The following is a 21500-nucleotide window of genomic DNA, read 5'->3' on the forward strand; positions in this document are numbered from 1 at the left end:
AAGGTGCAATGAACTCGTGTCAATGTCAGTCCTTCCGGTGGATGGTGTTGTGCTCGGTTCTTGCCGCGCAGCTCAAGGGCGGTAAATTATCCTATTCCCCAACTACACTGTGTTTTACAGCTCAGCAGATGCATGATTTTTGCAGCGGAGGATTCATCCACAGAAACGAGCTGCGATCCTAAATATGAATTCTGAAAAGTGCGCGTGAGGTGGATTCGGTTGTTTTCACATATTGTGTTCACCGTCAAATTGAAGAGTAAGACAGGGAAGTTTCCAGCTCAGCCTCTTCACGTTTACAGTTTTTCTCAACCGTCAGCACTACTTGTCATGTTCATGCAAGTGTGCAAGAGTGCATGAGTATCCTCAGGTGCTCGATTGGTTTAACCTTGACAGGCTGGAGTAATTGCTGTCTCCTTATCCCACAATATGTCTGACGTTTTTCCGCACAGCATCTGGTTACACTCTTATGATGCAAACATGTGCTTGTTGTCCTTGAAGGAGATGGAGATCCTTGACTTTATGGCTCTCCCTTGCGATGTAAACCCGGCTAACGTGCCTTTTTTTCAGCTCCTCATCACCAGGCATCGTAATACATGTTCAGAATAAAGTCTTTTCAACAAGATTCCAACTGACAGGCAGCTCTGTCAGCGGGAAATAGGGATTGGCATTCAGGATCCATTCGGCTTCACTAATTGATACTAATACCTTTCAAATAGCATATTGATCTGGAGGAAGCTCCATTATTCACATCTGCACTGTAAAAATGCAAGAATAACAAGAAACTTGAAGGTGCTAAGATTAAAATGGAGTTGTTGTTGTTGTGTGTTTGTGTGTGTCATGAGGATGACAGCAAACACATCATAGTATGACTTCAAAGCTGTTCTTGTTTCCTGGGCTGTTATGTAGCAGAAGGCCTGGGGCGCACCGTGTTACTGGCCTAATTAAAAAAAGCCTTATATCAGATTTACAGGTGGAAAATCCTGACACCTCTGCAGATTTGCACTTTAAAAAAGCACGTTAACGTGTCAGAAGTCCATCTCAGTTCCCCCCAAAATGTCCTCGACCACATGCACACGCGCGTGCACGCAGTTGACAGGTGAATCCGGTGTTGACTGATGCAAACAAATTATGTTTTCTGTATTTTGCATCGTTTCAGAGGCAGAAAAATGGAGTCACAGCGTGAACATGTCTGCAAAGCACAAATCACTTTTGCTGTCAACCGCGCCGAGTCAATCAAAGAGCTGCTCAGGAACAACTTCTATGTGTTTACAAAAGCAGACGAGGCGTTATTGAATCAATAAAAATATATATACAGTCGGAAATAAGAGCGTGAAATGATTTCAGGATGATTTCGATATTTTAAAGCTGCCTCCCCATCCCCAACAATGAGCTCTCACCGCTCCCGCAGCCACTCTCCGTCGGCGCGCTCGCCTGACGCGCAGCGCCTCCCCAACTGGTTCCTCACTTTGACAAAGTCCTGGACGCGAGCAGGTCTGCCGAGCGGCTGCGTGCGCGTAAAGATGAAGCCTTGACTGGTTTGTTCTTGAGAAGTTGATCAGCTCTGTCACACGCGTCCCTCTCTCTGATAGACTCAGTTTTGGAAGAACACAATGGAGCCGTGGTCATTTTGGAGCTTTTCCCTTTTGGCTTTCGCGCTGCTCTGCCCCCTTCACCTCAACTTTGTGGCTCAAGCGGAAATAAGTTCACCCCGAGCTAACGACAGATTTGATCGGCTGGAGGTCGTGCCGCTGGAAGCACGTGGAACCCGACAACCAGCCGAAGTCTTACACAAATTCGACAATTACGCAGAAGTTTTCGGAACGGAACCAGACGGTGATTCGAAACCGGACCGTGGCAAGAAAGCTAGGAATGAAACACAGAAGGGACTGAAACAGGAGGCACCGATCGGCGTGAATCGTCTCAAAATACCCGGTAAAAAGTCCGTCAGCGTCTCCGAGGACAACTTGAGGCGAAGCACAGCGAATATGTTTCAAAGAAAGATGAAGGTGAAGAGGAGCGTGGGTCCAGGAATCAGCGAGAATGTGGATATGAATATAAGTGGAGGAGCGCAGTCGAGGGAGAGGTTTGTGGAGACGGTCCAAGGTGTCTCCAGCTCCAGAGGCGAGCACCGGCGCACCGGGGAGGACACCCGGGGCTCCAACCCCAGACAAAGTGAGCCCTACGTGGACACGTCCACTTTCGCCCTGTCGGGAGACTCTGCGCACAACCAGGCGATGGTGCACTGGTCTGGACACAACAGCAGCGTGAGTTTCAATCCAACAGCAACACACTTCCTCTCATCATAAAGGGTTTAAGAAAACACGACAATACTCCACACACTGGTTCTAATGCTAATTAACGTTTTCTCCATTATATGTAAATCATAAACCACATTTACATGAATCTGTCACATTTTTACGCACAGCTGTTTCAGTGCGCACGAGGGGAATTCGTCTGCCAGAAATGAATAATTTCAATGTGCCTGGAGTCTTGAATTCAACGAATGCATTTGCTAATTTCCTTGTGTTCATGATTATGTATTTTGTTGCTGTATAAGTGGAGATTATGATTACGCGCACTGCGCTCCTGTCCGTGTGCTCGCCTGCTGGATGAGCCTGTGCACCTGCAGGATTTCAAACCTCGAGCAGAAGCATTGATTTCAACAAACTGTGTTGCCACCTGAACTTTTAAATGAACAGTTAACCCCCAGGTAAATGAGGATGACACGGCGCTATGGGAATGCGCAGGCATTTTGGCAGCAATCACAACACATTCATTATTTATGATACAATCAAGTAATGTCTGTCATCAAGGTGCAATAGCGACAATTAAAAGGGGGATTGTGTCCAACCTGGCCCTGAACGTGACGCTGATGAGACACAGTTCGACCTTTTGGCAAATGAGCCATGCCTCGGTCGTTGACATTTGGCTCACATAGTTCATAGACGTCTAATAACCTGGCTGCAGACAGCACTGCAACATGTTTATTGTTGAGAAGCTGCCAGGCTTTGCACTTTGAAAAACGGGCTGGTGTGAATGTGCACAAATGAAATGGACAGCAAGACTTTGCAGCAGCCACCCAGACTCCCCCCACCCCCCCACCCTCTCTCTCCCATCACAGCTGCACACACCCATTTGGGTTTCCACAATGGAGATTGTATCTCTTACTTTAGGTATACACCGTGCCAAACCGTCTGCAAGCACCGGCATCAATCAGGCACACAGATCTTAAAAACTACACAAACTGCCTTGTACAAATGAAGGGAGTTACGGTTTTTCCCCCTCAGGTAATTCAGATCACCTTAATTTGTTTGGCAAGAGAGTGTGCGGCACTGGCAGCCACATTAATCTGGGACCACATCTGCAGATTTGTCGTGTCCCAGAAACAGTGAGAATATTCATGTGGTCCAGAATAAGCCACATATATCTCACTTGGTGGTTTTTTATCATTCGACATTTTTTTTTTTCTCTCTCTTATCTGGTGCATTTTTTCTGTTTGCAACATATCCTGATGTTGGAGGCAAACACAGATGTGTCGACGTGGACAGAGACGCTCCAGTTATTCACCTGATCAAATCTGATTTGTGGGACTTATTGTGAAATATGTCGTTGGCTCGAGACGTCTTCGCCAACGATGGCCTTTTGCACCGCAGAACCCTCTTCACTGGGTCGTCACTGATGGGCTTGTCACTGCAGCCAGTCAACAGCTTTGATTTATACAGCCTGACTCTCTGTCTGTGGTCCCAAAACTGCGACCGAAGCTGCAGTTTAAATTGATGGCGTTTTACGACTATATGTTAGAGCTCAGGCTATATTAGATCCAAATGACCGATAATAAATCCAATCTAAAAGGGACATTTGAAGGAAAATTACTTCATGTCTGTGGTGGAGGGAGGTTCTATCAGATATTCACTTCGAGACTTTGCCTATGATCTGGCCGAGGTGTAAAATCCCACAGGGAGCGAAATGAGAAAGATGCAGTGGGTGATGGAGAAAGCGCCAGCGGGGGATCTCGAGAGTTCAGATATGATAAAGGATTTTCATTGCGTAAAAAAAACTCAAATCTGTCCACAAAACAGCAGCCGACTATTATTTGATTTCTGTGATTGTCTGAGACATCAAAGCCCGGAGTCATATTCCTCTGCTCTCCGACTTTAAGAGAGATAACATTGATTGGACTCAACCATGGGTATAAAAATACATACTGCACGAAGAACCCTTTTAAAATTCATGGCTCTTAACTACATGTAGTATTGATTGACTGGGCATGTTCCTGCTTCTGTCCGTCCTGAATGTGAATGGGGATGGAGATTTAAAGAGTGGTGATTTATAATGGCGTGCACCATCAATATAGACACAAATAGAAGGTGAACTAATAGAAAATGCTCATAAAGGCTCTTGGTTGTGGTGTGTCCTCTCTGGAAATCTGATTCTTTTGGGGGTTTAAGCTGTGATAGGACTATGTTGATGATCATTTTAAACAGCCATTGCAGCAGATCCTATACTCAAAGGATGCAGAGCCCACCCCCCCACCCACCCCAGAAGGCAAAAGTCTTAGTGTGCGAGCCAGCTGGTGATCAGGGACGTATTGGCAGCCAAATGATTTTTTAAGGCCCCTGATTGACCATTTTTGCAGGGTCCCCTCAGACAGCTGACCAAAGTAGGACACCGTGTTGAAGATAATGACAGTTAATGAGCGTCTTTATTGACAACACATCCCCCGATGCTGGATGGTGCTGTGGTGGTGACGTGGGGATTAGGGTGTGGTCCCCCCACGTTGGCCTCTGGAGGAGCAGGACATTGGTCACACCAGATTTTCCTTCTCGGCCGGGGAGTACATCTCTTTGGCTCTTTGAATTTTTGGTTTCTTCTCGTGGTGACAAGAAACCCATCTGTCAGTTCCGTTATATGGTCTTTTTTTTTTTGCTGCCACTTGGGCCACATTGTCCTCGTGCTTAATCGGGACCAGGCAGTTATTGTTGCACGTAATCCCATCGGTATAAATATACAATAAAAAAGAGGAAATCACACTGCCCCGGGGGACACGCGTTTAAAACCAGTTCATTAGATAGACAGCCATTCCATTTAGCATGCCAGAGTTGGTTGCATAGAAACTCCTTGATCCATAAAATCAAATGGAATGGGTTCCCAATCCACAGAGGCATTCTACCAGAGTTTGTGGGGGTGTTACAGGATGATGAAAAGTGCATTAAAAAGCCGCCACTGTTGAGGTGTTCAGATGCAACAAAGGGAAAAGTTTTTCTTTTCCTCCCGATATCTTCCCTGCACGTCTCGTCCGTGTTCTCCCCAGCCAACGCAACGTTTTTTTTTATGCATGTATGATTTTAGGTCAGACCCTTTAATAGAGAAGTCACATGAGGGAAAGGGTCTAATGTCTGACCTTGTAAAACCTTCTTATTCATGCACTTTAATCATCCTCCGGCCCCCTGGTGGCTGCCTGAGGGGATTGGGATCCATACCCCGTTTGAAGAAAATCAAAGGTGCTTGAAGTTTTCAACATTTCAGATTGTTTTCCCTCTTGTGTTACGCTTTGCATTTATTGTAGCACCTCGACATTTGGAAATGTTTAATTTCAGATCGCCCATAAGCGCTTCTCTTGATTTGTACATTACTATTAATGCACCATTATTATTATTCAGCTGCTTGTGAGTGAAGTTTCAGGCTTTTTCCATATGGATTTTTGAAAGTCGCAACCAGTAGAAATAAAACAACTCCAAAGATAAATCCTTTCACACCAGCCATTTTGGTCTTCTACCTCCCTGTCCCCCGGGGTGTCAGCACCATACGTCTGTTCATTAATCCCGCCTGTCTCAAGCCTTTAGGGATGCACTGTCCGCTGATGTGATTGTAAGATGCTGAGAGAAACGCCAGCAATCCTGTGTGCTATGAGTGAAAGTGTGCACGCTGGTTACTACAAGAAAAACAATCGCTCAGAAGCCTGAATGGGGGAAATTCTTTTTAAACATTTTATGGAAGAAAGAACCCAGGGAAGCATTTCCTGTTGTGTTCGTTTTTGTTTTTTTTTCGCTTCCCTTTTATTTCATGGTGCACAGGATTCAATTTTCACCGTCTCTCTTGTAATAATTCAGTGAATCCCAGTTTTAACTCTTCAGATGACATGCATGTGTGCCCTTTTTTTTTTCATGAATCATTTGTGCTCAGGGACCATAATGCATCACATCAACATGGGCTCCCAGCACTTCTTTGGCACTTGTAATTCCTCAGACTGTAGTTTTGCTCCACAAAGTGCATTTTAAGCAGCAAATAAAGTCCCCGCCATCGAATGTATGTTCAGGCACTGTCATTGCTTGATTCCTCTCTACCTCCCCCACACACTCTCTCTCTCTCTCTCTCTCTCTCTCTCTCTCTCTCTCTCTCTCTCTCTCCCTCTCTCTCTCTCTAACGTTTGCGTTTTCAAATTTAATCAAAGTGACAAAGGGGGAGCGGGATCATATTTGACAAGTTTGCATGTGATTAATTAGTTTAATAACTGTCGCAGTGTGGTAGACGCGTACCGGGGCTGTGATTGGGTAATGAAAACAAATTTATGCATTTTCTGATTGGGGAAAATCATACAATTGGAATTCAAATGGGGAGATGTTGTGTTTTCTTCTTTACTTTCATTATCGCCAATAACAAGCAAACTAAGTGACCCTGGCTTGGTGACATTATACCTCCAAGCAGCACGTTGCCTGAAGCGCCACCGCCGCCGCCGCAGTTGCTATCATGTTTAAAGACGACTGGGGCTTCTCCGGTGGCAGTCAGCTTAAGTAATGGCTGGACTTGGCAGTTTATAGTGACAGGAATGCATTAGTTCTTGGGGATTTTTTTTTTTTCCCCATCCAGTGAGATTCAAAAGACCTAAAACAACACACACAAACACACACGGACACACACTCTGCGTAATCGATGGAGATGATGGAAAACGTCCAAAGCACAAAATGACACGTATAGAAAACAGAATACCCAATGGGTGTCGTGGAGTTAATCCTTTAAAATGATTGGTTGCTTTTGCGTTCAACCAAATAGAAGCAGAAAAAAAAAAATGAGCTATAGTTAAAAGTTATGACAAAATATTCATCACACTTTTCTTTTTTTTTGCAGAGGTAAGACCTGACGGAGGCTGCACATCATTTACATGAGTTAATGATCGTATTGAAGTGGAAGTGAACTGTCATCAATAAGATTGTCAGGAAGCTGTATATTAATCATAACAACTTAAGCGTTGAATTTGAAATAACAGCTAATTGTGTTCAAGCCACCGTTTCCCGCAGTGTCTCCACCAGGAGCCGGGAGATTTTAATTCCTGATTTCATGCTGTGCTTTGCTACTCCGACGGCTAAATTGTGCTGTTCACAATGTTTAAATAACCATCTTTGATTATAATCCCCTCCCTGTCTGTCTTTCTCCACTGCGTATGCCTGCTCTTTTATTTCGGGGGCTCAGTATTCCACACAGGTAGCAGAAATTTTCATCTCATCAGACGCTGTGCTTTAGTTGCGCCGCTGTTGTCTTGCCTCAACCACAACGTGTCTCTTTCTGATATGGAGATTTAAACGTAGCCGGGAGACACGACTGCAGCCGGGCTCTGACATTAATATGCTCCAAAAAGTGGTCCCCCGCACTTTTTCGTCAAGCATGAACATTTTCTGTGTTGTCGTGGCCAAACAAGCGAGTAAACAAAGACGACGGTGAACAAACGATCAAAAGGCTGAAGGTGTCACATTATACACCCGTTAAAAAGGCTTGTACCATGAATTTTTCAATGAATATGTAATCAGATAAACCCGGCAGCCGAGATGATGTTTTCTCTCAACAAAGCGAGGGAATGTTAATTAACGTATCTGACACACACAAAAAATGGACGCTGAACACAAGAGCAACAAAATGTTCACTGACGACACTTGTCATTTGCTTTCATACAATATTCATCCAGCAGGAAATGGGCTTGTTGGGCGGAGGGCGTATACAGTATGGCAGCTTCAACCCTCCGGCAGGGGCCACGGGTCTGGTTCTGATCCGGCGCTCCTTTTGACTTCCCTGCTCTCTCCCCCCCTTTCACGTTTAATCATGTCCTATTGTATAAAGGCTAAACATCCAGGATTTTCTTTTTTGAAAAAATTCACTAGCACGAGTTGCTTAAACTCATGTGAGACTAGAGGATGAAAAACTTCCTGCACGTGTTGCCAGATTTGCTCGATGGTAATTAGAAAGATTTCATTGTTTTCCCTGAGGTGGAAAAGACTTTGTCCCATAAGACGCATGTTATGTTCTGTAGCTGGATACAAGTGATAGCTGGTGGTCTGCTTTATTCGTAAGCATAATCCAATACTAGAGAATCGTAAAAGATATTACTAAATATTTCAGATGAGGTTATTCCCACTAAAGCTGCTTTCAGTCATGTGTCTGTGGTAAAACTGAGGGAGCCAATTTGAGGTTATGGCCGGATTGTGTCCAGGTGATTCACCGCGAGCAAGTTGGAGCGGTGATGACATTTTTAACAGTCGACAAACACAAAACTGAAACAAACAAATATCATGCAATTTCCACAGGTGCATTTATACGTCATGTCTCCTTAATGTTCCACCTCCTGCCTGAATGTTACTGAGATTTTACTGCTGTTGTGAGGACGTGCGACCCGAACAATCTCCTGCTGCGTTCTTCATGCGAAAGGCAAAGTCGGGGGGGGGGGCATATGTCTGGACAATTGGGTAAGAACATTTTCATGCCTCCAAACGGCTTAAGTCTCACTGAAATGACATTCGGTTTTGCTGGCCATCAGTTATTAGTTGCTGCTCGTTGAACTTGGGGCCCTGCTAGAGGAGGAAGGGCTGATACACTGCATGTTACCTTTTAACTTTTTTGTCAGGGTGGAAACAAGATGTCCAAAATAAGACTTAGCTTTGCCCAACTAGACCATCTCTTATCACTTAAGTCCATCACAAGAATTTTGTATTTCCTTCTAATTATAAGTGAAAAAACAAATAGGTTCCATGTCAATAGAATCTCTCTGGAAGAAATGGACACTTCAAAAGTGAATGCTAAACTGATCGGCCATTTTCTGCCTCTTCACATTATGAAAAATGCAAATAAGCGACACAGGAAGAGATTTGGTTCTCAGCCCTTTTGGAAGAGAGGAGGGTCATTTTAGGTGGAGGCTTTCTCTCTTCCAAAATCTTAATTTGGACCCACTCCTGCCTTTGGCTCCACCTCAGATGTCCCCCCCCGGGCAGAAGCCGAGCCATTACGCGCCAAAGGAGAAACAGAAGAGACTGGAAGAAATGTCTAAACGTTGTTTCACTGCTAAAACTTCTCCGAGATGATAACCAGTGTTCAAATCTGTGGAGAACTCCTAAGATTTTATAGAAACATTCTTCATGCTGGTTAATTTCCAATTCTCAGCCGTCATCCACGGCTTCATGAATAACATGATTACACACACAAAAAAGAATAAATGTAGTCATGCCGTGGTACCTTCAACCTCTGAAAACTAAATATGGGTAAATGGGGGGGTATTTTTGGCTCTCTATACCACTTACAATGCATCAAATTAATTTTAAATTGCAGGGGATGTGACTACAACTTTGTCAAATGTGTCAAATCATTTAAATTACATCTAAAATTGCTGTTTAATTTGTCCTTGACTGTGCTTTCGGTTTTCACCTCTATGTGCAGAGTGTATTTCTATACCTTCTTACCTCCAGCTTTCTTGAGAGAGAAAAAAGTAAAGTGCCGTCTCTGCACCAATCGCAATCTTTCTTACCACTAATGGCAGGCAGTACAATTTATTGTATTGTTGCAAAGCAGCCGAGAGACACAACATACCCTTAAAATACCCTCACAATAGAGCTGTATTTGAAGTGAAACCCCCTTTTATATTGAGCCCATTTCATTAATTTCCCCCCCATAATGGACCAAATTGATTGCTGAAACCTCTCTAGCTCAAAGCATCAGGGTTATATGGCCAAAGCTCCGGAGTCGGGGAGGAAAAGCAAACACACAGACGGCCGGCTAATGCACCGGGGACCTTTCGCTGGGGTTTACTTGATGAAAGCAGCATCCCCCCCCCCCGAGTACGTTTTCACCCACAAAAGTACAAACAATCAATTTGGGTCCACAGACAAGATGAGGACGGAGTTAGGCCTCGCTTCGACCGCACCGTTACTCTTAAAAGACGTTCGTCTCTCCCACTAAGTGCTCTACTTTGGAGACATCCTCACCGAGCCACAATCAACGTGTCGTGTTCCTGCTCCTCCGCCCACTTGTGTTTTGTGCATCTTGATTTTTGGCCTCGCTCCTGTTCGAGCCTTAAAGACATTTATGCACATTTTTTCCACCAATACTGTGTTTCTTTTCTCCGCAGGTGTTTGCATCAGATAATTTCTAATGGATGCATGAATATATTCATTCTTGAATCCTGTGAGAGAGAGAGGAAGCAAAGTTAGAAGTTCTATCTCCAGCGTTGAGCGTGTTATGACACACATCGCTCTCCAGGTCTGCGCTGGTAGATTTCCACCGAGTGTGTGTTTGGCTCTGCGAAGATTTCCTCGTGCTTGGCTGTGGATTTTTTCATTTCTCGCTCAAGAAATGGAATTTTAAAAGTCCACAGCCGAGGTGAATCGTTCGGGATGAGATCTAGGACATTAATTAGCTTCTTCCCTTTAAGAAAACAGTATTTGTCAAATCACTCAGATGACTCTCTCACGCCCTTGGCTCCTGTCTTCCTTCCCTTAATGAAGTTGAGAATGTAATGAGCGTAACAACGAATGAAACAGGTTTTATTTTTGCCTCTGCGTGCTAAGACTGGTGAGATGCAGTGTAGGGAGCTGAGCAGCGTAGTCCCAGCTCGCTCCCCTCACAGCGATAATGCAGCTTTTGGTGTCTGATAATGGCCACGATGCATTAGGGCGCCCCCCACGGATCTGCATTATTTCGTGGTCTTGGCTCTTCTCACTGTGTCCATTTTTTTTTTCTCTCAGCCTGTTTCCTCCTTCTCCTCCTCCTCTGCTCCTCATTGGAACAGTAACAGCGAAGAGTACAGGCATGTCACGCTGTGGGATTTTTTCCCCACAGGGTGATAAATTCTCGATAACACCGGTGTCACCGATTACTTGTGACATTCTACAGGAGAAGACACGTGACAAGCTCAATATCTGCAGAGCGATTACTTTGCTCTTTAACGTTAGATTTCACCGAGGCGGACTCTTCCTGGTGTGTGTGTGTGTGTGTGTGTGTGTGTGTGTGTGTGTGTGTGTGTGTGTGTGTGTGTGTGTGTGTGTGTGTGTGTGTGTGTGTGTGTGTGTGTGTGTGTGTGTGTGTGTGTGTGTGTGTGTGTGTGTGTGTGTGTGTGTGTGTGTGTGTGTGTGTGTGTGTGTGTGTGTGTGTCCTTTAGATGCTGCCACGTTCATTACACGCAGTTATATATGAAGCTTCATTGATATGATCAAGTTCTCTCTTATCATTGGGTTTTAATCTAAACATCAAATCCTCATCCATGTTTTCATGTGACCATGGCAGATCTGATACACTGAGTATATAACCGCAGCATCTGATTGATAGCAAGTATTAATAGTTAGTATTTATTGCGTTTTTTTTATTTTGGATGAATGTGGGCAGTACCACTCATCTGGAAAATCAATTAATGAGTTCACTTCTCAATAAACAGTTGAGTACAATTTGTTGAGGGTGGATGTCGTGTACCTGAACACCATGAAACTCAAAGCAGCAACCTTTGCAGAGAATAAATTTATCATATGACACAGGTATAATCATCCAGTATATATTTAAATTATGTAAAAGTTAGGCTTAACGTGGCCACTCCAAAAACTATTTAAACTTCTGTCAGAAATTTGGGATCAACTGTTCTCAACCTGTGTTTTTCCTGATTATTTCTTGAGAATTGCAATATATGTGCTGATTCTCTCCACACACACACACACACACACACACACACACACACACACACACACACACACACACACACACACACACACAGCTGATATTATTTAATGACATTTACAGATCTGTGTTGTTGAATAATTTTCATATTCAATATATTTTACCTACTACACTATATATCCATCATAGCTCGATCGATGCTCATTGCCTCTTGAGGCTCATTGAGACAATCATTGATATAGATTTTAGAAACAATAGTGGATATGACATTGACATTTTGTCACCGACTTGTGCTACTTATTTACAGATCTAACATGTGTCTATGTTCCGTCCTGCTTGTGTTCATGTGATCATAAATATGTGATGTCACCCTTTTATAGCTCATGTTCTTGGTCCCAACCAACTCTTGAGGGAAACATCTGAGTCTTGAGCTGCTAGATGCTCCTCTATCTTCACCAAGTGGTCACTAACTGTCTGCTGCTAGCCGCTGCAGCCACAACCTGCACAGTTACAGCTGTGAGAGTGAACCAAAACAGTGCATTTGCAGTTCAGACAACTAATCGATGAGCTGATTCATTGGTCTGTAAAAACCAGGGGAGCTTGAATATTGTATGTTCAGTGTGCAGCTGCTGTTGTGGCCAAATCGCTCCTGAACCAGAGATATAATAAGTATGTATTTATGATATAATGATTTTGTTGTGCGGGACATCTTCATGACCTGACTTTCAAGTATCAGAAATAGCACCCAAAAAAAACACACAAATATTCACACGTGCACTGTGCATGTGAACCTGCACAAAGTAAAAAAGAAGAACAGCTGCACTCAAGGATGGTTTTAAACTCAGTCACTTGACGGATTCCAAACCCACTGTGACTCTGTTTATCAAATCGGGTAAGGTCTTGAAATTGACCTCCAGACAGCTGACAGGAAAGAAGAGGCACATTTCAGTAAAAGCCGGTTTATTATAAACCAAATTCCAAATATTGAAGGAATGATTTAATTAGTGTTGACACATTTCAGCCAGCCGTCCGACATTTTGATTTTGTGGCTATAGTCTCAGAGGGGGGAAACTGACGTGGGGGGGGGGGGGGGGGGGGGGTTCTCCCAGGAGACGTCCCTGCGTATATGGATGTCTTTACCCTCGCGCTGCACTGTACTGAAGCTTATGTGTATTCATGAGAATGTAAATGAATGTGTGTCATTTTAGAGGGGAGGAGGCTAAAGGTAAATAAAATAGAGACGCATGTCAATGCCTTCTCTGAGCACCAGCCGTTAGCACAGTTATTACAAAGAGCCTTTACATCACTCACTGTTTCTCAACTCTGTGGGTCCCTTGGAAATTAATTTAGATCCCCTCGGTGAGGTTCAAAAACAGAAGCGGATCCACATGAAAGTGGCGTCAGTTCTCATATTTCTAAAGGATTGTTCCTGCCGCACGTGATGCGTTTCTCCTGAGCAGGGAAGAAACAGCGATCCAGAGGTGTGATGTGTGGAGTTCTGGTCCCTTTTAGTCTGCCCAATTAGACAGAGATAATATTTGACGGGTGCTGCCTTAATGATGTTTTACCGCGGGGGCTGAATATGCAACAGGTTCCCATTTGAAGTGCGTTGTTACAGAGCCCAGTAAAACTGTGCAGGATATGCAGCAACAGTCTATCTGGGTTTATTAATAGCCATATTACTGTACAGACGCTGAGATGATTCACACCTAAATTGCTAAATGAAAAAAAAAAATCCCTCTGTTCAGCAGCGTGGTGTTGAGAAGCCTCTCATGTCACGGCCCACTGAAGCACTTGAAAAATGTCGGTATTTCACAATAAAAGATAGATAAAGAAATAAAGATGCAGAGTAAAAAAGGCAATTTCTGAAGATTTCATTTGGTCTGTGTCTGTTGCAGTACATGCATAGGCCGCACGCCTGAGCGCTCTTGGTGCACGTGCACTGCTCAGGTGTGAGCGGATCCACTAAATCACAATGACATCATGTCCGTAACAGATGTGTTGCCATGGTGCCTGTTTATTCAGCCGTCTGAACGGGTCCGACTCTTTCCGTGGTCAAACATCACCTGATTGGGATGTTTTTTATTGTTTTTTTTTAATCGTCTCTACTCTGCTTGTGAAATCATCAGAGCCACACACTAAAAAAAAAGGAGCAATAAACCGAGAGGGAAGTAAAACCGAGAAAAAGGGAAAGAAAAAGGGAAAAGGAACCAAAGGAGGGAAAGAAAGCGACGAGAATAGAGTGTTGGGATAAAAGGATGACTAAACCCAACTCCTCTGAGGGGGAGAGCCAATCTGGAAAATGATTGGTTGACTTTCCTGGGGCAAAGCTCTCTTTGCTCACATCAATAAAACATAAACATGAATAAATGCACTGCATTTGGCCTTCCAGGGTCCTTAATTTCATGTATGCAAGTGAGCGATGATATGCATGGAGGATTGTTTTTACCTGGGAGGCTCAAAATAATTCTGGAAGCCATTTTGTGTTTGTTTTTTAAGTATTTACATAAATGCAAGACTTCACCATAAACTCGGGGAATAGTGTGTTGTTGATGGCGCCTCATTTGTCGGGTGTTCACGGTGTCGCTGCGTCTCTATCTCCCCACTGGCCTCGGCTCTGCTCCCTATTGACGCACAGCCTATCAATAATGGTGAAGACGTGGCTACAGTGATGTACTCTTGATGTATCCACTTAGGGACAAATCATCCAAACAGTCATCTGCCTAAATTGTCTGTTGGTCCCCGGGGGAGATTGTCACTGACCCGTTTCACTGGGTCAGCTTTTGTTAATGAGCCAACCACACAAACACATTGACAACCGTAAAGACGAAGCTCCCGGAGGCTCCCGAAGGCAAAGCGGGCTTTCTGCCGTTTGGGGCTATTTTTAAAGGTTATTTTACATCCTTGTCTAAATTTGTGAGCGTCTGATTAAATCGAATCCGTGTGCAAAATGGCGCAAGTGATTGAAACCCATAAAAGTGAGAACATCCTATTTGTTGTTTACTCTGTTAATTTGCCGTGCGATCTGAGTCCCTTTGCTTGGGTACCAAAGCGCCTCTGGTTCGCCGCCGATAAAATCAATCCCACATTCAATTTACCTCGTAGTATTTATAATGTCCCATGACACAGAGACATTGTTGTTAGTGAAAGAGAAGTGAGGAGACGAACGATCAACAGTTTGGCAGAGTCTTTCTCTTGGATCTATTTTTTCAGAGCAGGCAATTAGGCCCGACATCACAGCCATTTAACTAAGTCTGCACTCCAAATTGATTCCGACTCCGGCGCTGGACCTCGCAGACATGGTGCATTTCGTTATGCAAATGCTTATCTCTCTGTGTGATTGGTTAATTAACCTGTAACGCAGATAGTCCCAGGCGTGCACAGTGGCCGTTTGATGGCTAAATTGTGGGTCAATTGGGTTTTTAACATTTTCAAAGCAGACTTAGAGGCTTGTCTTTGTTCCTCCGAGTCTTGTGTGGCTTTTTCTCGATTTAATGACTCGTTCCGCGGGTCCCATGAGGTTAATGTGCTTAAACTCACTGTAATTGAGCTTCTGACCTATCTTTCAGGGCTTTGAAAAAAGATTGTCATATTATGCCATGTTTCCGCTCCTTGATTGTTATTGTCTGCCATTCCTCCTCGCTCCTTCCATGCCCTGCCCCAAACTCCCTACCCTACCCCCACCCCCCCTTCCTTTTCTATGCAGAGTTATGAGCGTCCCCATGGGAAGTCATTTATAATGCCATTGGAGTGACAATAATGCGTTTGCACACCATTTCACTCTGCCCTCTGTGCCTTGGCAGGCTTTTATGGGCCACATTTTTTGCTTCCCCAGAAACTCATTGTCCAACCATCCTCAGATAACATGCAAAAGCATTTAGCCCAACTGGAGCTGGAAGTGGATGTCTTTATAGTGAGATAACACAGCATCCTTCACCATCTGCCGTGGGAAATCAACGTTTGTTGGTGCTTTTGAAAGCTTTTAACTACTATAACACTGTATTCCGAAGGTAAAAGTCGCACATTCGTTGTTTTTTTTTAAAATAAGGGAATGAGATGAGAGAGGGTGGTGTGGTGCAGCCGCCGACTGCATTTCTTTTCATTCTTCACTGCACAATTATGTTCGAATTTTGCTGTCATGTAGGTATCATTCCACATGAGATACGGACACAACTCTCGACAGCCCACATGGATTTTTTTTCAGATCCTGCCACCAGCAGACTGACGTCTCCTGACAACACGACGATCTCTTGTCGTCGTGATAACGTACTGTACCAGCCTGATATGTGTTAGTATAAGGGTTTAGTGGACATGTTGTATTCATTCCACGTCATTAGGTGTAGACAGGAAATGTATGCGTGGAGAGGTGCTTATGTAAAGGCTTTTTAGTGCAGACCTCGGCATGTGATTAAATGTGTCTGTTGCTGTTGTGTTGTAGGTGATCCTGATCTTGACTAAGCTGCATGACTTCAACCTGGGGGCTGTAACCGAGAGCTCACTCTGGAGGTGAGTTTGCTTTTTTCCTTTTCTGTCTAAACGGCCTCAGCGCCAGAAAGATTTTATAAAAATGCAAAAGCGCATCTCCCCCCCAAAAAACAATAAGAATAATATATTCATAGAGGTTGCAGTGTACTCTAAGTATGATTTATTATGTTCCTCCTTGCTGGGATATGAACAATCAAGTCAGAACTGGAAGACAAGTATGTTTTAATAAAGCAATCTGAAGCGGTGCAGAATGAAGCATCGTCCTCGCCAGGCCCATAAACGACACAGTGCAGAAACCTTTATAAAGACACCCAAACTATTTTCTGTCCACTCTCATCAGTGAAACTTCCTGAAAGAGTCTTTGACAGATCAAACTGGGAAACCAACCTGTGGGATCCTCCGTTTGGATCCGCCGCTCCGTTTCCTCTGACCTAGAAACCTCCTGATGGAGTTTTTTGATTGATTGTCATCCGTAACCTTTTGTTTCAGAGGCAATTGTGCATGCAATTGCTACTGTATGGCTGTAGTAATTCCATTCAGTAGGTATTGAGAGGTGAGTTAGAGTGCCCTGTCAGGTCATAAATAAGAATGGAATTCATCAAGGATTATACCATCGAGCCCAATCCAGAGGCTGATGTGCCTCTTTTTCTCACCTCTCCCGTAGGCTGCAGAGAACTCAATTTCATTCCTGAAATACACCTGAAACCGAGACCATAAGTCCGCCAAGCGCAGACTCTCAAATTAATATCTGTTTCACCGGAGGCGCCACCAAAGATTTACACCCGACCTGACATGTTTTGAAAATCCCATATTGTGTACACGAGGTCCTCCATCATCAAGGTGGCTGCCGAACATTGGCACCATGAGTGAATTAGAGTGCACCTCGGGGGGTGCGCCGACTCTCTCGGTGTGGGTATTAGAAATGCAGAATCTTAATGTTATGAAAAGAAACGGGAGTCAATGATTTCGGTGATGGCGCAATAAATGATTTATGGCGACAGCTCCGGGCCGCTGTCGGTGGCAATGTGCGGATCAATGGGGGTGACTGTGGCAGAAGCCATCGAATCATGCATCAAGTCCCTCTGTGTTCTGAGGTGGTCGCCTTTTCCTCCCGAAGAAACTTTCCGGCGAAATAGCATCGTTTAGGAGGCCGCCGCCCACTACCACAGACAGACACGCCAAGTGAAGGGAGTACTTAAGCACAAATACAAATGTGTTTAGGGGTAGGTCAATGTCAACAATGGAACAATTCAGATTAATGCATAGACAACGATAGCAGACTCGGGGATATCTATCCAAATTATGCAGCGAAATTACATTTGGAGGCACTCAGGTAGAGCCCAGAGCGTGGATTGGCTCTCTGAGGCGAGGAGGAATGTGAAGACTCGGAGCGACAAGCACATCTACCCTTGTCTTGGGAGATGCACGGACTTGAAACCCAGTTCTGTGACCAACCAGTGTTTTTACATTGTGTAACAAATCTAAACTATTTTTATTCAAATACATGGTGTTTAATTCATATTTAATCATTAATTCCCTCTTTATTTATCTTTCTGATAATATTTTTACCTTTAATGATTGTCACTTAATTGTTTTCAATGTTTTGCCCGATTGCAAGAGGATAAAACTTTCCCTCTAGAAAGAACATTGAGCACAAACAGGATGAAACTAGATTTTTAAATTCCGTTGGAAATAGAGAAAACAAATTCCAGCATTAATTTGAAATAAAATGTAAACAGGCTTTCATCACTGCTCTGGAAAGGACCTCTTTACGTTCATTCTGCAACCTACAGCATCTAGTTGCAGAAAGAGGTAACAATGTTTGTCACAGTGTTAATATATATTCAAGGACCATGGCCGTGTCGGATGTTTCAGCCCTTAAATTACAAATTCCGGTGACTTACTTTAGCGCTGAGCATTTTCCAAAGCATACCTGAAATATACAAATGTATTTCTCAACTCGCAGAGTTTCATTACATGTCAGTGTAGCATGAAGGGGCTTGACGTGTGCAAGGCGGCGAGCGTCTAGTTTGCATACTGTGTTTGTCACAGCGGTGTTATTGCTGAATGCTATAGTGGTTTCCAGTTGAAAATTACCTAATGAATATGTCAACCATTTTAATGCAGAATGCCACTTGCTTTAGGCTTCTCTTGAAATCTATGTGTTTACTTTTTGGTTATAAAAGAGCATTAGAGGAGTGAGATGCTGCAGAAAGAAGAATCTTCTTCTGACCCGGTGCAGTAATACATCACCACACGATGACAATATCTAAACTGTTGCAATATGTTATATGTACCCTGTGGAGTTATTTGAGTAAACCAAAATTCATCATGTGCATCCTTGAAGCCTAGCAAATCTGTTGAATGCTTTTTTTTCTCCTCATAAAACATTTGCAAGGTCAATTTGGGGAAATATTGTGAAACCTGGCTTGTTTGCATCGCTGCAGACGTTCTCCTTCATTCTGTCTGTCTGGCTCATTGCTGTATTTCATCGTGGGGTCACTGTCACCAATTAATGATCAGTGGTAAAGCGTGGCCCCGCCCCATTTGAGAGACAATTTAGCTTTAACTGCCTCACCTTCACCAGCCCACATCCTTCCCTGCACCTTCATGTGGTTCACCTTGGTCTCGGACTTCTTAGTATTTTCTTTACATCTGCACTTCAGCAGTCGGCGATGACGTGTGTCTTATCCCTTGTGTGCACGTGCATGTGCATGTGCATCCTCAATCTAGCTGATTAGTTTCTTTCCCAATAGATTTGGAAACCTAAGCCAATTTTTGTTCTTCCCCAAAAAATCTGCTAGTGACAAATCTAACAATTAAAAAAAAAAAACATAAATCCTCTGATTAAAAAAGAGAACTCTCTGGCTTTGTTTTGAGATTTACTTGACAAGTTAAATGTTCCTTTTGTCTCGATAAAGGCCTACACAGATTGTACAATATGAGTCTACTCTAGTGTCTGGATCTTCTTCAGCTCCATAGTCTAATCAATATTCTTCATATAAGGTTTTCAGAATAATAAGTAGATTTAGATGCATATTGATGTCACAGCAGTAGCTTGAAAAATAATAATAGTGAATGTAATTGAGGTCATTTTGCGGTTAATTAACTTTAAACATGTGCTAATGGGCGATGTTCCTAATGATTCAAACAGAAATTTAAATTTAGACTAGTCAACTATACTAAAGAATGAAAGTAGTCAACAATTTAATCATCCGCACGGCATCTGCGGGTAAATAATGTCTATTTTAGCATTAGCATCAGCAGCTTCAGCAGCTAATGCTCTGAACGAGAGGTTATAAACCTTCTTCTTCTGCAAAATCCTTCCTACAACCTTAGCATTTTCTAAATCAAAAATCTCAAACTGTACTGGTTTTACAAGATGTTGTTTGTCAAGGTGGCCGGAGGGGGGCTGCGGCGCCAGCTAGTGGTGGGATGCTGTGTACCTTCTTAGAACTAATTGTTAGCCAGCCTTGCACACTGATGAAAAATCTATAATTTGTTGAATAGACTAGTATTTCTGGTGCTGACTTGCAAGTGTAGAAATGTGTGTACTTTGCTAATGTAATGCATTAAGACATATAGCACATTTCTTGCAGCATTGCCAAAAATAGTTGTTTACTTGAGCGAGACCAACAAAAATACATTAGCATGAAGCTAGTTTCTGCAGGTTGATTTCCCCCTTTAAAGCAGAAACGCTGCCTGAATGGGAGAAAATCAATCTGAGCACATATGGTTTATTCTTTGGAGGTGCAGTCACGTAAAGAATAACTGATTTGCAGTTAATGGGCTAAAACATCCCGAACCTGCTGCTGAAATGAGGGTTTGAAGCAGCTCTCTAATGGATGTTTCTCATCAAACGTTTTCTCTGTAACCAGATCCACCGATTACGGCAGCACCTACACCAAACTCAACCACAAAGTGGGTTCAAGGACGGTCCTGAGTTACCTGTACGTCTGCCCGACCAACAAACAGAAGGTCAGCTGTTTCCCATCGCTTCATGTCTCGCGTATTCCTGACATCAAATTATCATCAAATGACTATAGCTCTCTCCCTCTTCTGCTGCTCTATCCCCTGTGTGGCCCCTCTGTACTCCAGATAATGATGCTCAGCGATCCAGAGGTAGAGAGCGCCGTTCTCATCAGCTCAGATGAAGGAGCGAGCTATGAGAAGTATCCCATTAACTTCAACATCTTGAGCCTGCTCTTCCACCCGTCGCAGGAGAACTGGATGCTGGCGTACAGTCACGACAGCAAGGTGCGGCTTCCGAGCGAATCCACAGTAAACCTTAGAGCGGTGATAAGATGACACATGATGATGAAAAAGCATCTTAGAATTCAGTTTTCATTGCCGTGGATGTAGGGTTGCAAAGGGGCGGAACATTTCCATGGGAATATTCAGCTCGGGAATTTTGGGAATTTTGAAAAAAAATATATACACAAATTAAACGCTGAGCAATAAAAAAATCATTCAAAACTCTATTTTAAAGATGCAGCACACGCTGCACGTTGAATTTCAACCCTGCACTTTGCATTTCTCCATCACTTGTGCAGATAATTCCATCATCCTGCACACTACAGCAGGGCTATTGAGGCCTGCTGTAGTGTGCAGGACTAGTCAGGTACGTTTTAATGACATTAATGGGGAAAATATATTAACATGCTGATTAAGGATTGTTCATCTGTCCATCTAGCCTCTTTCTATTCATTTATCCATCAATTGTAAAATATTTTTACAGACGATTCCAATTGTTTGGCCAACTATTTATATCTTTGGCATTGCATTAGTGTTTTTTTACAAGCTTTTTTCTCATCTTATTCTACAGAACAATGACACGTGCACTATCTCATGTGTGGAGACATTTCACCCAAGCCAATGTAGAAGGAAAGGCTTTGTACATTTGCAAATACGATGCAAAGACCTATGTTAAGAGTGACACAGATCCAGAAGTATATAGTCAAGTGCCCAAAGTTCCTCAGGGCTCAAATCAGCCTATGACAAAACAAATGTTTATATTTATGTCTGTATATGACAAGGTAAATACAGTTAGTATAAATTACCCACACAATTTCCCATTAATTCCCGTATATTCCCGT

The 21500-nt window shown here is 43.3% G+C and overlaps 1 protein-coding gene across 1 annotated transcript in view; it reads left to right on the top strand.

Annotated features, from left to right (window-relative positions):
- Positions 1–1610: 1610 nt before the first annotated feature.
- Positions 1611–21500, top strand: part of sorcs3b (sortilin related VPS10 domain containing receptor 3b) — a 42883-nt gene continuing 22993 nt past the window's right edge. The window contains exons 1-4 of the mRNA XM_053436348.1: positions 1611–2264; positions 16358–16425; positions 20283–20382; positions 20503–20661. Of these exons, the coding sequence (XP_053292323.1) occupies positions 1611–2264; positions 16358–16425; positions 20283–20382; positions 20503–20661 (981 nt within the window). The remainder of the gene's footprint in view (positions 2265–16357; positions 16426–20282; positions 20383–20502; positions 20662–21500) is intronic.

The sequence above is a fragment of the Pleuronectes platessa genome, chromosome 12 (genome assembly GCF_947347685.1).
Source record: "Pleuronectes platessa chromosome 12, fPlePla1.1, whole genome shotgun sequence".
Taxonomy (NCBI): Eukaryota; Metazoa; Chordata; class Actinopteri; order Pleuronectiformes; family Pleuronectidae; genus Pleuronectes; species Pleuronectes platessa.